The sequence below is a fragment of the Monodelphis domestica genome, chromosome 4, assembly GCF_027887165.1.
Source record: "Monodelphis domestica isolate mMonDom1 chromosome 4, mMonDom1.pri, whole genome shotgun sequence".
Lineage (NCBI taxonomy): Eukaryota > Metazoa > Chordata > Mammalia > Didelphimorphia > Didelphidae > Monodelphis > Monodelphis domestica.
In genome coordinates, this window is record NC_077230.1 from 275568769 (window position 1) to 275588476 (window position 19708).

The following is a 19708-nucleotide window of genomic DNA, read 5'->3' on the forward strand; positions in this document are numbered from 1 at the left end:
TTATAGGAAATATAAACATTTTACTCACAATACCACAAAGCCGATAGTATATGAGTTCTTATATCCACTTTATAGAGGGTAGGATCGACACTTTAGAGAGGTTAGATCCAGGTTCATTTAGCTAGTGTCACCAATGGCGAAAGAATCCAGGGCACCGAAAGCCATCAATTCAGCTTGGATCTGATTAAAAATCCCCTTTAAAACAGGCTTTTGTGGCATGAACACTGGATTTGGAGTCAGAGGAGCTGGGTTCGACTCATCTCTGCTGCATACTACCTCTGTGACCTTGGGGAGTCACTTCACTTTTCTCGGATTCCTTTTCCTTCCCTGTGAAATGATGGGGTTGGACCAGATGACTTCTAAGGTTCTTTCTAGTTCTAAGTCTATGACCCTACAGTGTATGATCCATTAAATGGTCATTCATCTTATGTTCCAAGATCTTTAGCGTCCTACTTCCCCCAAGGCAGCTTCTTTCACTTTTTGGAAAGCTCCAATTAGGAGGAAGGTTCCTCTAACACCAAGCTTAAACACACAATGAAAGTCCCCTTTCATTGCCGCTTATTTTGTCCCCTGGGATTGGCCAGGACAAGAGTAGCTCCTTTCCCAAAGCTCTTCAAATACTTGAACACAGCTGTCATGAACAATGGAAGAACAATGGCTACTAGCCAGGGAATGGGAACCACCCATCATCGATGGACCAGTAAGAGGGAATGCCCCAGTTCAAGCTGTTCCTAGGGACTAGGTTTGGAACTCTTCTTCCTCCTGTCCCATAACCTATTGCTGTAAATGGGCAAGATGGCAGCTGTTGGCACCAAAGTTCCTGCTCCAGCATCTCCTCTTCCCTTCACTGTTATCATTATAATGTGAGCTCCTTAAGGGTAAGGACTATTGAAAACTGTGTCAGACAGAAGTTAAATGATTTGCCCAGGACCACACAGCTAGCAAGAGTCTGAGGCTGTATTTGAACTTGGGTCTTCCCAACTTCTGTTCCAGAGCATGCTTCACTGAATCACCTAGCCACTTCTATAGGCAAGAAACATGCACAATAGATATAAGGTTAAACCTTAATGGGGAAGGCACTACCAGCTAGGAGGGAAGGGGCACAGGGAAATGCCACCTCCAGAAGGTGATACTTGAGTTGAGTCTTGAAGGAATCCAGGAACTCAAAGAGGTAAAGAAGGAAAACATTTCAGGCATGGAGACAGGAGATGGAATGTTAGGTATAAAGAATAACAAGTAGGCCAGTATGGCAAGACCACAGGGGGGCATAGAAGGAAATAACACGTAAGAAGACTGGAAAGAGAGAAAGGAGACAGGTTGTGAAGAAGTGTAAATGCCAGGTAGAGGAGTTTCTATTTGATCCTAGAGGTAATAGGGAGCCAGTGGATTTTATTGAGTAAGAGAGCAAACATTGCTGAATCTATGCTTTAGAAACTATCACACATAACTGAGGTACCAAAATTATCTAAAACTCAAATCCCCCTCTTTGATCATAACCTTTCTTTCCATTTCCCCCCATTATTCCTTAAATGATTTTTTGTCTTCACTGTGACATATATTTCCACCTCTGCTCTAGCCTTACTGTCTTCCTTTAATAACCTCTATTCTATGCTACCAGCTAAACAATGCATGCTCCATTTTTGAATTCCCAGTGCCCTATCCCATACCTTATCTAGCTCCAACCCTGGGTTTGTTGTTTAGTCATTTCAGTGTCCAAATCTTTGTGATCCCATCTGGGATTTTCTTGGCAAAGATACTGGAATGGTTTGCTATTTCTTCTCCAGCTCATTTTCCAGATGAAGAAATGGAAGCAATCATGGTTAAGTGACTTGCCTGAGGTCACACAGCTAGGAAGTGTCTGAGGATGGATTTGAACTTAGGCCTTTCTGGCTCTAGGCTTGGCACTTTATCTACTGGGCCACCTAACTGCTCCAACCTTGGGTTACTGTGACCATCTGCCTTTACCATACCTACTCAAGTGTTACCACTAAAGGAAGATACTCAGTCTTGTCAACCAGGCTCACTACAAATTTATATGATCTAATCTCAATTAGGTCCCCATGCTGGATGCAAATCCATTCTGTCCTACTCTCTGTTTACAGTCCTAAGATTTCTCTTCTTTCCTTAAGGTCTTATTGCCTGTATATTCTCCAAGTAGAACACTACTTTTAACTGCTAAATCCAGTGACCTCCCCCCACCCCATCCCACCCCCAGTTTTCAATTCTATTTAAGAAATAGTCTCCGGAGAAGCAGAATGGTGCAGAAGATAGAGAGCTGAACTCAAAACCAAAGAGAGCTGGGTTCAAGTTCTGCTTCTGATGCTTACTAGTTATGTCACTCTAAGCCAATTACTTAGCCTTTTGGTGCCCTAGGCAGCTTTCTAAGGTTTTAAGTAGGAACAAAGGTGTTGACCTGCAGTGGTAAAGGTAATTTTCTCACCTGGGAGTTCCCTATTCCAATGAAATCACTGGTCTAGTTTCTTTCCCATCCTACTGGACTTTTCTGTAGCTTTTAACACCATAGAGGATCACTTCTTGGATACAATTTCTTCTCATGGCATCCATTGAACCATATTCTCTTCTTATCTTATGACTACTCCTTTACTTCTGATAATCTCCTGTACTAGAGCAATAGCGCTCTCATGCCTCCTTCCCATGGGTGTACTCCAGGACTCTGTCCTAGGTTCTCTTCTCTAGTTCTCTATTATCTGTCTTGGTGACCTCCTCCATTCCCATGGAATGGACAACTCCCACCATAATCTCTCTGCTGAAATCCAATTTCATATAGTTTCACAACAACCTGCTGGGCATCTTGCCCTGGGATGTCCCGTTGGCATCTCAAACCTGACATGTCTGAAACAGAACTCATTATCGTCTTCCCTTCTTCTAAAAAGTCCAGATTCTATGGAAGGCATCACCATTATTCCAGCCACCTGTTTGCAACCTCAGATATGTGTGTGTGTGTGTATATATATATATATATATATATATATATATATATATTCTCCCCAAACTGTTCTTCTAGCTATTTTCCAAAATCCACATTTCCTTCTCTCTAGGGTTTGCACAACTTGTCCTTCATGTCTAGAATGTATGAGGCAATTAGGTGACCCAGTGGAGAAAGTGCCAGGCCTGGAGCCAAGAAGACTTGTGTTCAAAGACTGGAAATATGACTCTGGGCAAGTCACTAAATCTCTGTTTGCCTCAGTTCCCTCAGCTATAAGATGTGAATAATAAGAGCACCCACCTCCCAGGATTGTTGTGAAGAACAAATGAAGCATTAATTGTAAAGTGCTTAGCGCAGTGGCCTGCACATAGTAAGCACTAGATCAATGATAGCAATTATATTATCTCTGCTCCCTGGAATCCTCAGCTTTCTTTCAGGCTCAGCTCAGATGCCACCTCTCATCAGAAGCTTGTCCTGATCTCTGGCCCATTTACTTTCAAAACCCCAAGAGGCTCCTTTTCTCCTTAAATGACTTCTGTGTATGTTTTGTATCTGGGTGGTTGAATGTAAGCTCCTTAAGGGCAAAGACTAGGCTAACTATCCTTCAGGCCATTCTCATATGGCATCATCTCCTACTCTTCCTGTCCTCTCCTGTCCTCTCCTATCCTCTCCTCTCTCTCCTCTCTCCTCTCTCCTCTCTCCTCTCTCCTCTCTCCTCTCTCCTCTCTCCTCTCTCTCTCTCTCTCTCTCTCTCTCTCTCTCTCTCTCTCTCTCTCTCTCTCTCTCTCTCTCTCTCTCTCTCTCTCTCTCTCTCTCTCTCTCTCTCTCTCTTCTTGAGTTCCTTCTGTCTTAGAACCAATACTAAATATTAGAAGAGCAGTAAGGGCTAGGCAATGGGGGTTAAGTAACTTGCCCAGGGTCACATAGCTAGGAAGACTCTGAAGCCAGATTTGCTCCAGGAGTTCCCATTTCCATGCTTGGTTCTCCATCCACTGAGCCTCTAGCTGCCCCTTCCTTTCTCTTTTCGCAAGATAAATCTGGTAATCCCCCAAATCAAGTATCAATTATATCACAACACCAAGTCTGAGCTCCTGCATATCTTAGAAAGCCTACCTGGAGGAAGTGAGCACTGACCTGGGCTACAAAAAGGGGGTTCTGACTTGGCCCTGGAGAGAAGGGAGCTGTTTCTGTCCTAGAGGGATAGTGGAGGACAAGGGAGAGGGAGATATTTAGTAAGTCCTAATGTAAGGGAGGAGGCTGGACAGGGCCAGTAGGACAGCTCCAACACTCTCCTACACTGAATGCCCCTCAAGGTGGGAACTACTCCGGCTTCTCCCTCCCGTCACCATCTCGTTTATTACTGCTACTTGGAGTGATTATGCCATAATGAATGTGGCAGGAAACAGATCTACTGTATAAATGAGATCCGGCACCTCTGACCAGACCAGAGGACTGGGCAAAATTCACTTAATAAGGAGATAAGGAAATCAATTCTGCTTGTCTCTGCAGGAGCTGGGTGCCTGGAAAGGGCATTTAAGTTCTAAGATTCTGCTTTTCTGCCAATTTGCTGAAGCAGCATCTCTGGTAGTAGTAATAATAATAATAACAGTAGCTAGCATTTATATAGCACACTTCACAAGTTACCTCATTTGATTCTTACAACAACCATGAGAGGCAGGCGCTATTATCGTCTCCATTTTACAAATGAGGAAACAGAGGCTGAGATAGATTAAGTGACTTGACCAGAGTCACACAGCTAATTAAGGGTTTGAGGTAGAATATGAACTCGGGTCTTCCTGACTCTAAGTCCCTCATTCCCCCCGCCCCCCCGTAACAGGTAGCTGTCTCATGGCCAGTTTCCTCATCTCCCCCCAAATGGAGGTAGTGACAGGACCATCAATGGGAAGCCAGGGTCAGTGGTTGGTGGTTCCAGATTCTATTGCCTCCCCTTCCTAAAATTTCTTCTCTTGTGATTCAGAGCTCTGCCTTTCTTTAGCAGATCCTCCAGATCACTTCTACTCTTCTGCTACAGTTTGACTTTGAAATGCTTGATCCATCATCCCCTCTTCATTCATTCTTTAAGTCAGAGGAATTGTGAGGTAGGGGTAGAGGGGGAGGTGAGGGGGAATAGAGTATCAAAGGTGGGGTCATCTGGAAAAGTCCATTAGAAGGCTTATTTTCCTCCTCTATAGACAGGAATCCTATAGATAGGATTTTCCTTCTATAGATAGGAATGAAAATTCCTGGCAAGCATTTTACAAACTTTTAAGTGCTAAGAACTTTGCGAATGTCAATTGCTATTATTATGATGGTCAGGATGAGTGAGATCTCAATGAAAAGAAGGGCTCTTTGAGAAGACTTCTGTATTATAGGCTCTACTGTGGTCTGACTTCCTGTATCACCTTGAGTAACTTATTTTCCCTCTCTGGGCCTCATTCTCCTCAAAAGTTCAATAAGGGTGGTAAGAAATGATGAGCAGATTAATTAAAAAAAAAGGAAAGATCTATATAAAATTATGAGTGAAATAAATAGAATGAAGAGCATATTACATACATCAACAAAATATTGTCTGAAGAACCTCCAGAAGTGATAAGTTGAAACACACTTGATACAGTTTTATATAACCATTTTCTCAAATGATGCCTTCTTTAGTGCAGGATGGGGAGGAAGAGAGATATCTAGGAACTTCAATGTAACAAACAAACAAATAAATAAATAAATTAAAAATAAATTCAATGAGCTTGATAAATATAGGCATGACAATTTCTGTTGTGGATACGGGGGCAGAAGTTCTCAGCCTCTGGATTGTGATGGGTGACATCTTCTAGCTGAAATGACTTTGGGGCCAAAGGAAAGGGTGTAAGAGAGGAAGAAGAAGCTCTTCTTTTTGAAAAATAAACAAGTGATAAGATACATTTGAATTTGAATCTGTTTGGCCCCACTGATGACATCTGGGGCTCAATGTCATTTTAAAAGAAGATTCAGATGCTCTCTGTATCTGAATCGACTTAGTCTTTATCATTAAATAATTCATGTTGATTTAGGAAAGCTTTATTTCTAATGGGAGTTGCATGAAGGCAGAGTTAATATTAGAACGGCCAGGGAGGTATGGCGGATGGAGAGAGGGGACTGAGAAAATGAACCACATTTTAATAATTAACACAACATCCTTGCCACCCATTTCCTACCAGTGTTCTCCCAGACTCCCCAAACTCTGTTTCCTGAGCTGCTGGGGAGTTAAGATAGTCAAGTTAAAATTCCTCTTCTCTGGTAGCAACAAGAAGACAGGCTTATGGCTCTGGCACTGAAATAGGGTAGATGCATTTAACCTTTGTTTTTTTATTTTTATTTTTTGGTATTTTGTATTTACATCCCAATGTGTACATGTTCACGATACACACTTATGCATGTGTATATACACATATATGTTCACATTTATACACAGGCATGTGAATATGTGTCTATACATACATATTTTATTAAATACAGCAATACATGCCTACTCATTAGATCGTGAGCTCCTTGAGGTCAGGGCCTGGTTTTTGCCTTTTTGCTGTTTCCCCAGAATTTATTGACTGACTCAATGGCACATTTTTGTAGATGCAGCGGGGTGGTGTGTAGCCCTTGAAGGAGAGTACGGGTTCCGGTTGACCTTCATTCAAATCCGGCCTGAGACAATTTACTGGCTGAATTGCTCCAGTCTCAACTTCCTTCCTTGCAACATGGGAATATGAAATAGACTTCTATTTTTATGGGTTGGTTGCAAAGATCAAATGTGGGCCTATGTGTAAAACATCTTGCAAACCTTAATGCTCCCTATTATATTCTTATAATAATTAGTGATTAAATACGTACAGGTAAACATTTATGTGTGCACACGGGTGGTGTAGGCCACAGAACTCATCCTTGGGGGACGAGCCTTTGGATGGAGAGCTTGACTGATCTTTCTTAAGGAGATGCTGTCTTTGCCTATGAAGGACTTTTTGGATTGGTAGGACCAGCAAAGGCTTCTTCCCAGTGGCTCGTCAAGGCGTTTGTGTGTCATGTGTACAACGTGATACCTCTACATGTATTACACACATGTGTTTGTTCATGCACACGAGTGAAGGCACCTCAGAGGTATGTGACTACACAGCCTTTGCAGTTCTTGGTCATTTAGGAGGTCTGCAAGATGGCCCACGCTGGGCTCCCTTCTTTATGGGGAGGATGCTCGTTTTGGCTCTTTTCCTCCTTGGTGATAGCTTCCCTTTCCTGTTTTGTCTTTTATATGGCAGAGAGCCAGTTATTGATCCTAGACACTAAGAACCCAGTTAGACTGTGAGCTCCTTCAGGGCAGGGATTGTACTTACCCCTTTCTTTGTATCCCCAGTACTTACCACAGTGCTTGGAACACAGTTAATACTTAAAAAAACCCCAAACCTTATGTTCTCTCTTAGAATTGATATAAAGCAGAGGAGCAGTAAGGGCTAGTCAATTAGGGTTAAGTGACTTACCTAGGGTCACACAGCTAGGAAGTGTCAGAAGCTGGATTTGGACCCAGAATTTCTGATGCCAGGTTTGGTTCTCTATTCACTAAAGTACCTAGAGGCCTCCATAGTCAATATTTAAGGAATGTCTGTTGACTTACTGACTGATGGAAGGAACCTAGGAGGGTCTGCTAGTCCACAGTCAAGACAAGACCCTGACTGTATCTCACTCCAGAGATATGGAAACCAGTCTAGAGCCTCACAACATGCTGAATGGCTCACTCTGAGGATGGATAATACTTATTTTGGAGAAATCTTAACCCCAGAACTCATCCTGCATTCTGAGGCCATTTCATCTCATTCTGTCCTTACTGGAGATGATGGACTAGCCAGAGAGCATTTTAGAAGGATGGAGACTTCTCCTTGGTGGGAGAACAAGGAAGGCCACTGGCCAAGAAAGCAAATCATTTCTTTAGGTAAGTCAGCAGAGCATATAGAGCTGGAAGAGACCTTGCAGGCCAGAAAGTCAAATAAGTCTTTATTTCATAGATAAGGAAACTGAGGCCCAGATAAAGACACTGGCCCAAAGTCATATAGGGAACAGAGTTGGGATCTGAACTCACATTATCTGACCCCAGTTCTAGTCATCTTTCTGCTATACACCTATTGTCTCCTTCCAAGACATCCTGAGTTCAGAACAAGGACAACTTTGGCGAGCTATGGTGAGTGATAGGAGCCAAAGTCTAGTGCCTCGCATTTCACGAAGGACAAAGTAGCCTGACCATGGATTCTATGCCCTTGGCTAGAAAGGCTAGGGCTCAAATCAGGGCTCCATTCAGTCTTGCATGCTCAGTTTCTGGATCTCCTTTCTCTTCTTCCTCCCTCCTCTCCTCTCCTCTCCTCTCCTCTCCTCTCCTCTCCTCTCCTCTCCTCTCCTCTCCTCTCCTCTCCTCTCCTCTCCTCTCCTCTCCTCTCCTCTCCTCTCCTCTCCTCTCCTCTCCTCTCCTGTCTTCTTCCCTCCTACCTATCCTCTCCTCATCTCTCCCCTCCTGTCTTCTCTCCCCACCTCTCTTCTTCCCTCTTTTCCTCCCTTCCCATTTCTTCTTCTCTTTTCCTCTCCTCCCCTCCTCTCCCCTCCTCTCCCCTCCTCTCTCCTCCTCTCCTCTTCTCTCCTCTGCTCTCCTCTCCTGTCCTGCCCTGTCCTCTCCTCTCTTCTTCCTTCCTACCTATCCTCTCCTCATCTCTCCCCTCCTGTCTTCTCTCCCCACCTCTCTTCTTCCCTCTTTTCCTCCCCTCCCATTTCTTCTTCTCTTTTCCTCTCCTCCCCTCCTCTCTCCTCCTCTCCTCTCCTCTTCTCTGCTCTGCTCTCCCGTCCTCTCCTCTCCTCTCCTCTCCTCTCCTCTCCTCTCCTCTCCTCTCCTCTCCTCTCCTCTCCTCTCCTCTCCTCTCCTCTCCTCTCCTCTCCTGTCCTCTCTTGTCCTCTCCTGTCCTCTCTTGTCCTGTCCTGTCCTGTCCTGTCCTGTCCTGTCCTGTCCTGTTCTCTCCTCTCCTCTCCTCTCCTCTCCTCCTCTCTTTTCATCTCATCTCTTCTCCTTTTCCCTCCCCTCTCTGCTCTCCTCCCTTTTCTCTTTATCTCTCTGCCCTCGGCCTCCCAGTGAAGCAAATTCTGTGTTCAAAGTTGCTGGTGGGCTGATCGCATCAGAGAGCTGGGAAGACGATGCTAATTTATGTGTCTGACTCTGGGCCTGGCTGCCAGGGTGGGGAGGCCTGAGGTCTGTGCACATGCCGTCTCAAGAGCCTCCGCATCTCTGCAAGCTAGCCCTCTGGCTTCTCAAAATACACTGCTGGCAGATGCATATTTTAACAACACACATCTGTTGGCTATATAATCTCTAGTATTTGCCCTCCTCACTTGGTGCTTTGATGGAGGACCTCTAGGGACCTCCAGAGGTTCCAGCCAAAGTGTTTGCTTTGCAATTTTCCTGGAATACCATCTGATTCAATGTGCACGTTTTCTGCAGGTTCTAATCATGCTCTTACTTTATTTAATTAAAAATCTATCCCAGGCAAATACAGACTAAATGAGGAAACTCTCCTATTCCTGGCACGCAGGGATGTTGTCCCCTCTGGGGATCTGAGAGGACACTTTCCAGAGCTGGGACGTTATAGCAAAACAAGAGTCTTTGTTGGGGAATCAGCCAGGTGCTGGGTGGATACCTCTTTGTCCTTACAAATAAAAAGAAATGGACCCTATTCCACCTTTCCAGAATAAAGTACTGTCCTTGTCCTAAGCAGGGCTAAGAGTGGGGACACTAGCTGGACCAGTCACTTAATTCTGTTTGCCTCAGTTTCCTCATCTGTTAAATGAGCTAGAGAAGGAAATAGCAAACCATTCCAGGATCTTAGGTAAGAAAACTCCAAATGGGGTCATGAAGAGACTGGAATGACTGAATGACAGCAGGAAGGGAAAGACTACACACACTCCTGGAAAGGCTTTAGGTTCTTTAAGTTCTTAGGATTCTTTGACATTTTCTTGCTGGTTAACTCTATATCATGGTATAGCCCATCTTTTTTCTTTTTCCTCCCTTCCCCCTTTTTCCTACTTTCCCTTCTCTCCCCTTATCTCTTCCCTTCTCCTTCCAAGTCAGAGTATTTCTTGAAGGCATTGTGTGAGAGTCTCATCTCTCTGGAACAGCTTTTCCAGGGTCTGAGTCAGAGGGATGGACCAGACGATCTCCACTAAGTCCTATGACCTCCCAAGGTTTCTTCTACTACCCTGGGAACCCTCCAATTCTGTGAGCTCTAACAGACCCCCTTCTAGGCACCTTTCTTTCCTCCTTTTCTTGCTTTGCTGTGTTTTCTTCAGTCTGTATTTCTAGCTCCGTTAGCCTTTACCTCTTGGTCCCATTGTTCACTGTTCCCTTTCCTTGCTGTAAAGGAAAATCGGAGGTTAAAGGTGATTTCCCAGGATTACGTAGGGGCTCATCCTTCCCAGCTCTAGAAGCTAATCTTGGCTCTTGGTAAGTGATCCTGAGGGGCCTGTCTGCTGGAGTGTTTGGAAAGATCTGTCCCAGTGCGTTTAGCCATGTAGATCTGAAAACAATGTGACAAAACGTTTAAATATTTAATCTCTGAACAGCCGAACTCCCATACAAGGAGGCAGCATCCCAGGCTGCTGAGCCTGCTGTCAGACGTGGGCTTGGGCTCACAGGTGGCGGAGGCAGAGTCGGTGATCTTTCTTGCTCTAGCATCACATGCCTGCTCTCATGCTGGGGTCTTAATATTGTTTTCATATGTACAGAGGCAGTGTGGCACAATGGAAAAACCAATGGACTGATTCAAATGATCTGAGATTTCGTCTCAGTACCTCCATGCGGTCGTTACATGACTTTGGGCAAATCTCTCAACATCTCCAAACCTCAGTTTTTTCATCTACAAAATGTGCATGATAAGTTTATCATGAGGATTAATCGTAGTTTAGTCATTTCAGTTATGTTTGACTCAGTGATCCCATTTAGGGTTTTCTTGGTAAAGTTACTGAAGCGGTTTGCCATTTCTTTCTCCAGCTCATTTTACAGATGAGGAAACTGAGGCAAACAGGGTTAATGGACTTGCCCAGGATCACACAGCTACTAAGTTTCTGATGCCAAATTTGAACTCAGATCCTCCTGGCTCCAGGTCTGGCTCTCTATCCACTGTGTGGTCTCTCATGAGGATTAAATGAGATAATATTTGGGAACATATGTTGAAAAATTATAATGTCTGATGCAAGCATCACAATAACCATGTCAGGTATCTGATTTGGTTAACGTAGGTTGATTGTGATCCATCTATAACCTTGTAGATAATTTCTAGAAAGTTGCAAATTAGGGGCTTGCCCAAAGCTCTACAGCAAGTAAGTACTAAAAGTGAGCTATGAATCTCGGGCTTCCTCACTCCAATTTCAACCCGACCCATTAGGTACACTATTATAAACATTTACAAGGCTTGATGCTCGATGGTTGCTCTGTGCACCTTACTGATGGACTGGCTGAAAGTTGAAGGATGAATATGGTGGGCTGAGCCCTAACAGAGAATTTCAAACCTTATGCATTCATTGGCTTCATTTCTTTGCCTCTATATAAAACTGCCTGAATGAAGGAGGGGTGACTGCTTTCTCAGGAAGATTAGGATCTCACCAGAGCCATGAGAGGGTTCTATAGACCTTAAAATATTAAGGCAGCTGGTGATACGGTAGATAGAGCGATGGACCTGGGGTCAGAAAGACTGAGGTTCAAATATAAACTTACATCCTTACTAGCTGTGTGATCCTAGACAAGTAATTTAACCCTCCCCCACTCAGTTTCCTCAACTGTAAAATGGGGACAATAATAGCACCCACTTCTCCATGGTGAGAATCAAATGAAATAATATTTATAAAGTACTTAGGACAGAGCCCAGTACATAGTAGGCACTATAGAAAGGTTAGCTATTATTACAAAAGTGGTTATTATTATATGATTATTACATTATATCATATAGAAAAAAAGGTTAGGGTAGAGTGAAAGTGAAGGGTAAGAAGGGAGCAGCAATGCTTTAAGGCTTAAGCTTAAGTTCAATACAAGACATATTTATTAAGTATCTAAGATGTACCAGCCTTGGGGAGTACAGAAAGAAAAACAAGACTTAGTGCCCCACTTTTGAGGAGCCTATACTCTATCATATCTGTACACAGACAAATATTACAAAGTGGGGAGTAGTTGAGGACAGGGAGAGATTAGGCAGAGACCTAGGTAAATCCAAGGAGGGAGGACATTTTTAGTTGAGGGGAAATGGAGAAAATAAAGGAACCAAAGAAACTTCCAGGAAGAGGTGGTATCTGAGCTGAATTTATGGTGAATGGAAGGATTCCAAAAGATGGACATAAAGATCTATGGAATAGCTAAAAGTTGAGAGGGCATAAATGGGGGGCTGAGCTCTAACTTAGAGAATTTCAGACCTTATGAATATGACTACCTGAATGAAGGAGGGATGACTGCTTTGCACATGCTAGGATTGCATCCTACTCTAAGGGAACAGCCTTTGGGTAGAGAGATGGGAAATGGCATTCATTGAGTTTGGGGGGGGGGTGCAACTCAGAGTCTAGTTTGACCATAATATAGAGTATGTGAGGAAGAATAATGTTAATTGAAGTTGCTAAGGTAGGCTAAAACCATATGATTGAGAATACTGGATGCCAGATTAAGGAAGTTTTCTTTCTTTCTTTTTTTTTTTTAAACCCTTACCTTCCATCTTGGAGTCAATACTGTGTATTGGCTCCAAGACAGAAGAGTGGTAAGGGTTAGGCAATGGGGGTCAAGTGACTTGCCCAGGGTCACACAGCTGGGAAGTGTCTGAGGCCAGATTTGAACCTAGGACCTCCTCATCTCTAGGCCTGGATCTCAATCCACTGAGCTACCCAGCTGCCCCCATTTTTTTTCTTTTTTAAATACTAGACACAACCAAGAACCCCTGAAGTTTTATGAACATTGTCTGCCCAGCTAATTAGCCCACCTTCTCAATGTGATGGGAGACCTCTATCTCAACAAATGCTCTTTCTCTATTGACCCACTCACTGGCTTTCCCTATAAGTCAATCCACATCCTTGCCACTTTTCAAGGCCAAAGTACCTTACCAAGAACAGTGATGCGGGCTGGGCGTGACCGGATGGCCGCTTGGATGGCCTGGCATTCATACACAGCATCATCTTGCAGCTCTGCCCGAAGAATTTTCAGGTGATGCTCCCCAGACAAGTGGTTTCCTACCACTAGGTACTGTGGGTAACCTGCAGGGACAACAGGCAAGTCAAAAAAGAATACATGAGAGTGGAACTAGACGATAAAGAGAAGGAAGTTGGGAAAGAAGTTAACAAAGGAGCAATAGGGTCAGTATCCAACAATGACTGGATTTCAGAATGTCCGTGTAGGAATTAAGGGGCTGTCTTTGCCTCAGCCTAGGAAAGGTAGATGGAGCCAGAGAAGCCAGGGCATGGACAGAGCAGAGAACCAATTGGGATCTGCGCATGGAATTATCTTAGCTACCCTGGAGAATGGAAAGGTAGGAGAAACAAAATTTGGGTAATATGTAGAGCTGTATCGTGGGTGGGCATTTTGTATCAGGGTGTCGATAGAACTTAAATTCCTTCAGGAGGAAGAAGCAACTAAGCTTATCACCTAGTCAGCAAGAGAAAATTTGCTGATATTGGAAATAGCCAGTTGACCACTTTTCCTTCCATTTCCCAGATAAGCCTTGGCCTGCATCTGTCTTGTTCCCTTCCCTAACTGGGAGCTTCATGCTATCATTCTGGTGGGAGCTAGTGTTTTATAGTCTCTATCTTCAACCCAAAGAGCTCCAGTTTTGAAGCTACAGGCCCTAGACTTAAATCCTGGCTCTGCCTTTTATTAGCTATGGGACCTTGGGCAAGACTTCAGTTTCCTCATCTGTAAGGTGAAGAAGTAGGACTAGATGACTTCTAAGATATCTTCTAGCTCAAAATCTATCTTCTTATCATTCTATGGGTGAACTGGTAGAATGGTTTCTCTCCCCGGGGTCGTGTGCCCTAGGGTCAGAACTCTCTGCCCATCTACTCTGTTCTGAGCTTGACTACCAACACTGCTGGTTATAACTTTGTTTACCTATGCAGAAGGAGGAAAAGGGGGAGGGAAACAAAGAGGGCAGGGTTGGGGTAAAGCTGGGATAAAACGTGCCAATGAAGGATTTTTGTTAAGAGGGATAGGATGCAGAAATCCTGGATTGTGGCATAGTGGATAGAGTATTGGGTCTGGAGTCAGGAAGAGTTCAAATCTGGCCCAAGATATGTACCAGCTGGGCGACCCCGCCTGAGCAAGTCACTTCACCTGTTTGCCTCAGTTTCCTCATCTGTAAAATGAGCCAGAAAAGGAAATGGCAAACCACTCCAATATCTTTGCCAAGAAAATCCCAAATGGTGTCAAAAAGAGTAGTACAGGCCCTAAAAATAATGAACAACAAAATTGAATAACAACAGCAAAACCCAGTGCCTAGTACTTATGGGGGTGTGGCCTCCTGGAAGAGACTTGAAGCTTTTTTCAGTTTCTTTTCCCTCCACCAATTAAGCCTTTAGGGGACCCAAAGCACTTAGGAATGCCCCCCACCCCACCATCTGCTTTTTGCAATGAATAATAGATAAATACTCAATGAAAATGATAAATCATTAATCCGATCTCACAATGTAGGCTCTAATTTAAATTCTAATGAGTTAAGTTCTTAAACTACAGTATAGCCTTTTAAGTCTTTATTCTTGGCAGAAGCATCCAAAAGGCCTATGCAGGAGAGGATCTGTTGACTACTCTTGACCTTTGTCTTAACCAGGGCAGGTAGGGATCATTCACTCACTGCCATACCAAGCAGATCAGTTTCCAAAGTGACGCTCCCTTTTCCAAGGGCCATCTTTACCTTGCTTGGGGAAGTGATGGAGAGATCTGGAGATGTCACTCCCTTCTAGCCACTTTTTTTGACTTGGGCTAAATTTCATGATGTTGGAATGAAATGTGAGATGCACAAATTTAGAGACATCTCCATCTCAGATGTTCATGTGGATTAGTTGTGCCTGACTTGTGGTTGAGCTTTCTGAGCTCATATTGGTCCGATCAGCCACAGTGGGACACACTGTACATAGACCTCAACACAAGGATGCCATTTTGGTTCTCTTAGAGTAGAAAGGACAGTGAACAACCATGATGCTGGAAAGTCCATCTGAAATCTGAGAAATGGGCTCCCCACTCTTCAATGGTGACTTTTTTAGATCATGTATTCTGTATTTGGACCAGGTCTAGATACTACATTTTAAGAGACATCACGGATGGGCAGCTAGGCAATGCAGCAGATAGAGTACAAGTCTGGTATCAAGAAGACTCAACTTCCTGGGTTCCTACACTTACTAGCTGTGTGACCTTGGGAAAGACACTAAACCCCATTTTCCTCAGTTTCCTCATCCATGAATGAGTTGGAGAAGGAATGACAAAACCACTCTGCCAAGAAAATCTCAGTGGGGTCTCAAAGACTGAACCACGTGGGTAGGAGGTCAACCTTGGACTTAGGAAGCCCTGCTTCTGACACATACTCATGGTGGGCAAACCTCCAAGGGCCCCCATCAGCTTCTTAAGGTGCTATTTGTATAGGAGTTGCCAATCTGCTTCAGTAAAGGGAGTTTGTACCCTGGGAATCCCTCTATATGAATAAAATCATGTCAGGGTCCAGTAGTGTTCATATAACACTGCAAGGTTTCAGATTGCTTTGTTCACCATAATCTTGTGTTATAAGTCATGTAATTAGCATTATTCTCATTTGACAGGTGAGTAAATTGAGGGTCAGAGAGATGAAATAATTTGCCCAGGCCATATATAGATGCCCCAATATCACAGACAAGTCCTCTAGACCTCCAGCTCTTGCTTCATGCTGGGGAATATCCAGAGAATGGCAGCCAATATAGTGAGATGACTAAATTGTTATATGAGGAATGGTTGGAGGAATCAGGGGGTATTTAGAAGAGTAGACTTAGGGGAGCCTGATAACTCTCTTTAAATATCTTCAAGGCTGACCATTTGGAAAGAGCAGATGGACTCTATTACTCGAAAAGGCAGAACTAGAATCAATAAAAGGAAGTAATAGAGAGATTGTATTTGTCTAGACATAAGTATTTTAAAAAATGCATTAATAAGGAATAGCTAGGTGGCTCAGTGGCTAGAGAGCCAAGCCTGGAGATGGAAAGTCTTGAGTTCAAATGTGACCTCAGGCACTTTCTAGTTGTGTGACCCTGAGCAAGTCACTTAACCCCCATTGCCTAGCTCTTAACATTCTTCTGTCTTGTAACCAGAACATAGTATTGTTTCTAAGGCAGAAGGTAAGGGTTTAAAGAAACAATCAAATTCAGTAAGAGGACAAGTTGCCTTGCTTGGTAGTGAACTTCCCAAAATTAGAGATGTTCAGGGAGAGCCCCGATTATTACTGATTATAGCTTCCTTTTATTTTCTTTTTCTTTTTCTTCTTCAGCTGGTGAGAGGTTGGACTAGATGAATTCTAAGTTACCTCCTAATCCTAAATCCCAAGTGGCCTTCTAGGGATATGACCAGGGTCACCTCTGGGAGGGACTTTGCTGGTCATAACCAGAGTATCTTCCTTTAACGTTTGAAGGAGCAGCGACATTCTATCAAGTGCTTCACAATCTGGTGTCTGCAATTACTCTGATAACATAAATACAAACTTGGACAAACTAGCTATCTTGATGTGTGGCCTGAGGGTGCTTACAAAGCCAGCAAGCTCCTCTTCCTAAAGTCACTGCCTCCTGCCCCCTGCCTCCCTTATTTCCCTCCATGGTGCTTTGGGATGGGAGTCCAGGTGAGTCAATTTCTCTCCATCAGAGCTGGGGAGAGAGAGGTGGGGAGAGGGGTTCATGGTGTGTGTGACTTCCTGCATAATTCTAATCTTCTCCCTGCTTCTACTCTCCTTGCAGCAGGCTCCCAGCCACCCCCCCCCCCCCATATTTTGCCCTCTCCCTTGGATCCCTCTGCCCTGCTATTAGTCTTGGGCCTCCTGCAGGTATCTTGGCTCATTCTTGCATCTGGTTGTTTTGCAAGCTATGAGCAGCAGGACTTTGCTCTCATGAGCTGCAGAAAACGCAAATGATGGGTTTGTTTGTATTTGGCTAATTAGAAGACTAGCTGAGATGCTATCCTAAGAATTGGCAGCCTTTCTGGAAAATGCACACCCAGAAGCATTAATTGCCATGACTGTTTCCCGCCCCTAAATGCTTCCTCAGAAATTTTTCTCTCTTGAAATCCCAGTGGAAGATCGGTGAGGTTATGAACTTTGAAGGAACCAGCCGAAAGTCTCGCTGCATGAATTCTGATTTGGGGTGCACAGACAGGGGAACCGTGGGGGAATGGAAAAGATTTGTTGTTTCACAGATAAGAGTGCTGGACTGGGAATCAGGACACCTGAATTTGGGTTGTGTTCTATGTTTACCAACTGTCTTGCCATCTGTGACTCTGTTTGCCTATCTGTCAAATGGAGAGAACAAAATTATTCTTTCTTTCCTTCCCTGTATCAGTGGGGATTTATGAGATGATATTTGAAAAGGGCTTGAACTCCTTAGAAGAAAGATGCTCTATCAAAATAAGAAACTATTCTTTATAAATCATTTCCTTCACTGGCTTTTCCATTTATGTAACTTGTGTTTAATGTATTTAGGGTATGCCCATTCATTATTTTTCATGACCTAAATGGGACTGCACAGTCGAATGGGATAAAATGAGTATAAGAGAAGGTTCCTCGTCCCATCTCTGGGACATTGATCAATCTACAAGCGTTTACTATGTACTAGGCACATTACTTAATTACTTTGGGTCTCAGTTTCTTCAGCTATAAAATACTTTCCAGAAATTAAGTGTCTAATAAATATTTGTCGAATTGAATTCTGGTTCCTTCACCCATTCACTATTCCTGGCACATAGCAGCCTTACTGAATTGAATTCAATGGGATTTCACATATACGTACATACTTAATATACTTACAAGTATGCATACTTATATACTCATATATTTCAAGTTTATTTTTAAGTTTTGTAAAGGACAATTCTTAAAAAAATTAATATGTTCCGTCTATAGGCTCCCTCCTAATTAAACAAATTAAGTGAAAACAAAACTAAAGTCCTTCAATGTTTATCTACAGTTGGCTGGAACCTCTCACTGTTCTCAGAAAAGGAACAGATAGCCCTGCCCCTGAATGGCCCCTGAAAAAGAAGAAGTGATAGTTCAGGAACCAAATGGACCTGCTGACTGCTACCTCTCTGACATGCTTCAGCAATTGCTCTGCTTCAATGCAGCAAAGCCTTCTGAGTGAGGACTGGTGGGACTAGAGGAGGCAGAGGACACAGAGGACACTGCCTGCATTCCCATTTTGGGGTCAGTAAATGGATGGACTCTTCAGACAAGCATGTCTTTGGATACCAGCTCTGGGATACCAGCGTAGGTGAATTGTTCAATGACTCCACTCAGTTCTTTCTGTATGATGATGGGGAGAGTCTGCAGCACATGGAGCAAGGTGGCTCAGAATCCTCCCACATGGTGCCCTCCTACCCATCACCACTGACCAAATGACTACTCTCCTCAAGAATTTCTGCAATGACACGAGTGAGCACTTGCTGATGGCTGGTGCTAACATTATTCCAAGAGAAGGTGATGAGCAGGTTTGCCTTCCCTACCTGTGAACCTGGCTCCACACATGCAGCACCATTATTTTAAACCTCAATAATGGTGCTATACAAATCAACTTATTCCAGGACCATCTGAAGCTGGTATTCTGTCCATCAATGGCTGCTGTGACTTACATGGATGAGAAGCATACAAGCTCCGCCTTCTGGAAGAGCATGGCTGCAATAAGGAGCTGGCTAGCCACCTAAGCTAAGCACGTCCCATGTGGACCAATTTCTTAGTTCCAGGTTAACCTCAGCCCGCCTTAAAACCTCCTCACAGGCTTCCCGAGACTTTGTTGCTTCTTCTCCCCACAGATTCAGAGCTAGGTCCAAGGGTCCTGGACTCTGTGAATGACTCTTCCTGCCCATAACCTTATTTTTTTATGTATCCTTGCCTGCACTGGATAGGTATGTCCCCATCTCACCCCACAAAAAAGGAAAACCAAGAAAAACCTTGGAATGCCCCCCCAATTATCTACATAGTCTAGCAAAAAATTTGCAATGTTAGCCATGTCCAAAAATGTATATTTTTCTGCATTTTAAATTTATTATATCTCCATCAGGAGGTGAGTGATCTGTTTCATTTTCACTAATAAACACTTCAATATTTGTCCTTATATATATATATATATATTTATATATATATATTTATATATATATATATATATTTGCATACATGGCAGGGAAAGTGTTCCTTTAGTACACGGCAGATGCTTTAGTTGCTTGGTTCTGAAAGGGAAGTCCAATCTTGTTTTGTTCAGGAGAACCAAAATGGTGCAAGTGCAGACTCACCAAATCATTGTCTCCTTTTGGGAAGTTCCCAGACTTTCTTCTTGATATTAGCTTAATTGAGTTAATTAATGAACTTAATTGAGTCTCAGTTTACTTCTCTGAATCTTAGTTTCTTTATCTGTTGTTGAATTGTTTCAGTTGTGTCCAATTCTTTGTGATCTCTTTTTGGGTATTTTTTTTTCTTTCCCAAACATACTGGAGTGGTTTCCCATTTCCTTTTCCAGCTAATTTTACAGATAAGGAAACTGAGGCAA

General features: G+C 43.3%; 1 protein-coding gene across 2 annotated transcripts in view; it reads right to left on the minus strand.

Annotated features, from left to right (window-relative positions):
* The window catches only part of KIRREL3 (kirre like nephrin family adhesion molecule 3), a 779983-nt gene that overhangs the window by 124634 nt on the left and 635641 nt on the right, over window positions 1-19708 (minus strand). For both annotated transcript variants that reach the window (XM_007495106.3, XM_007495108.3), the window contains exon 5: window positions 13067-13216. In XM_007495106.3, the coding sequence (XP_007495168.1) occupies window positions 13067-13216 (150 nt within the window). The remainder of the gene's footprint in view (window positions 1-13066; window positions 13217-19708) is intronic.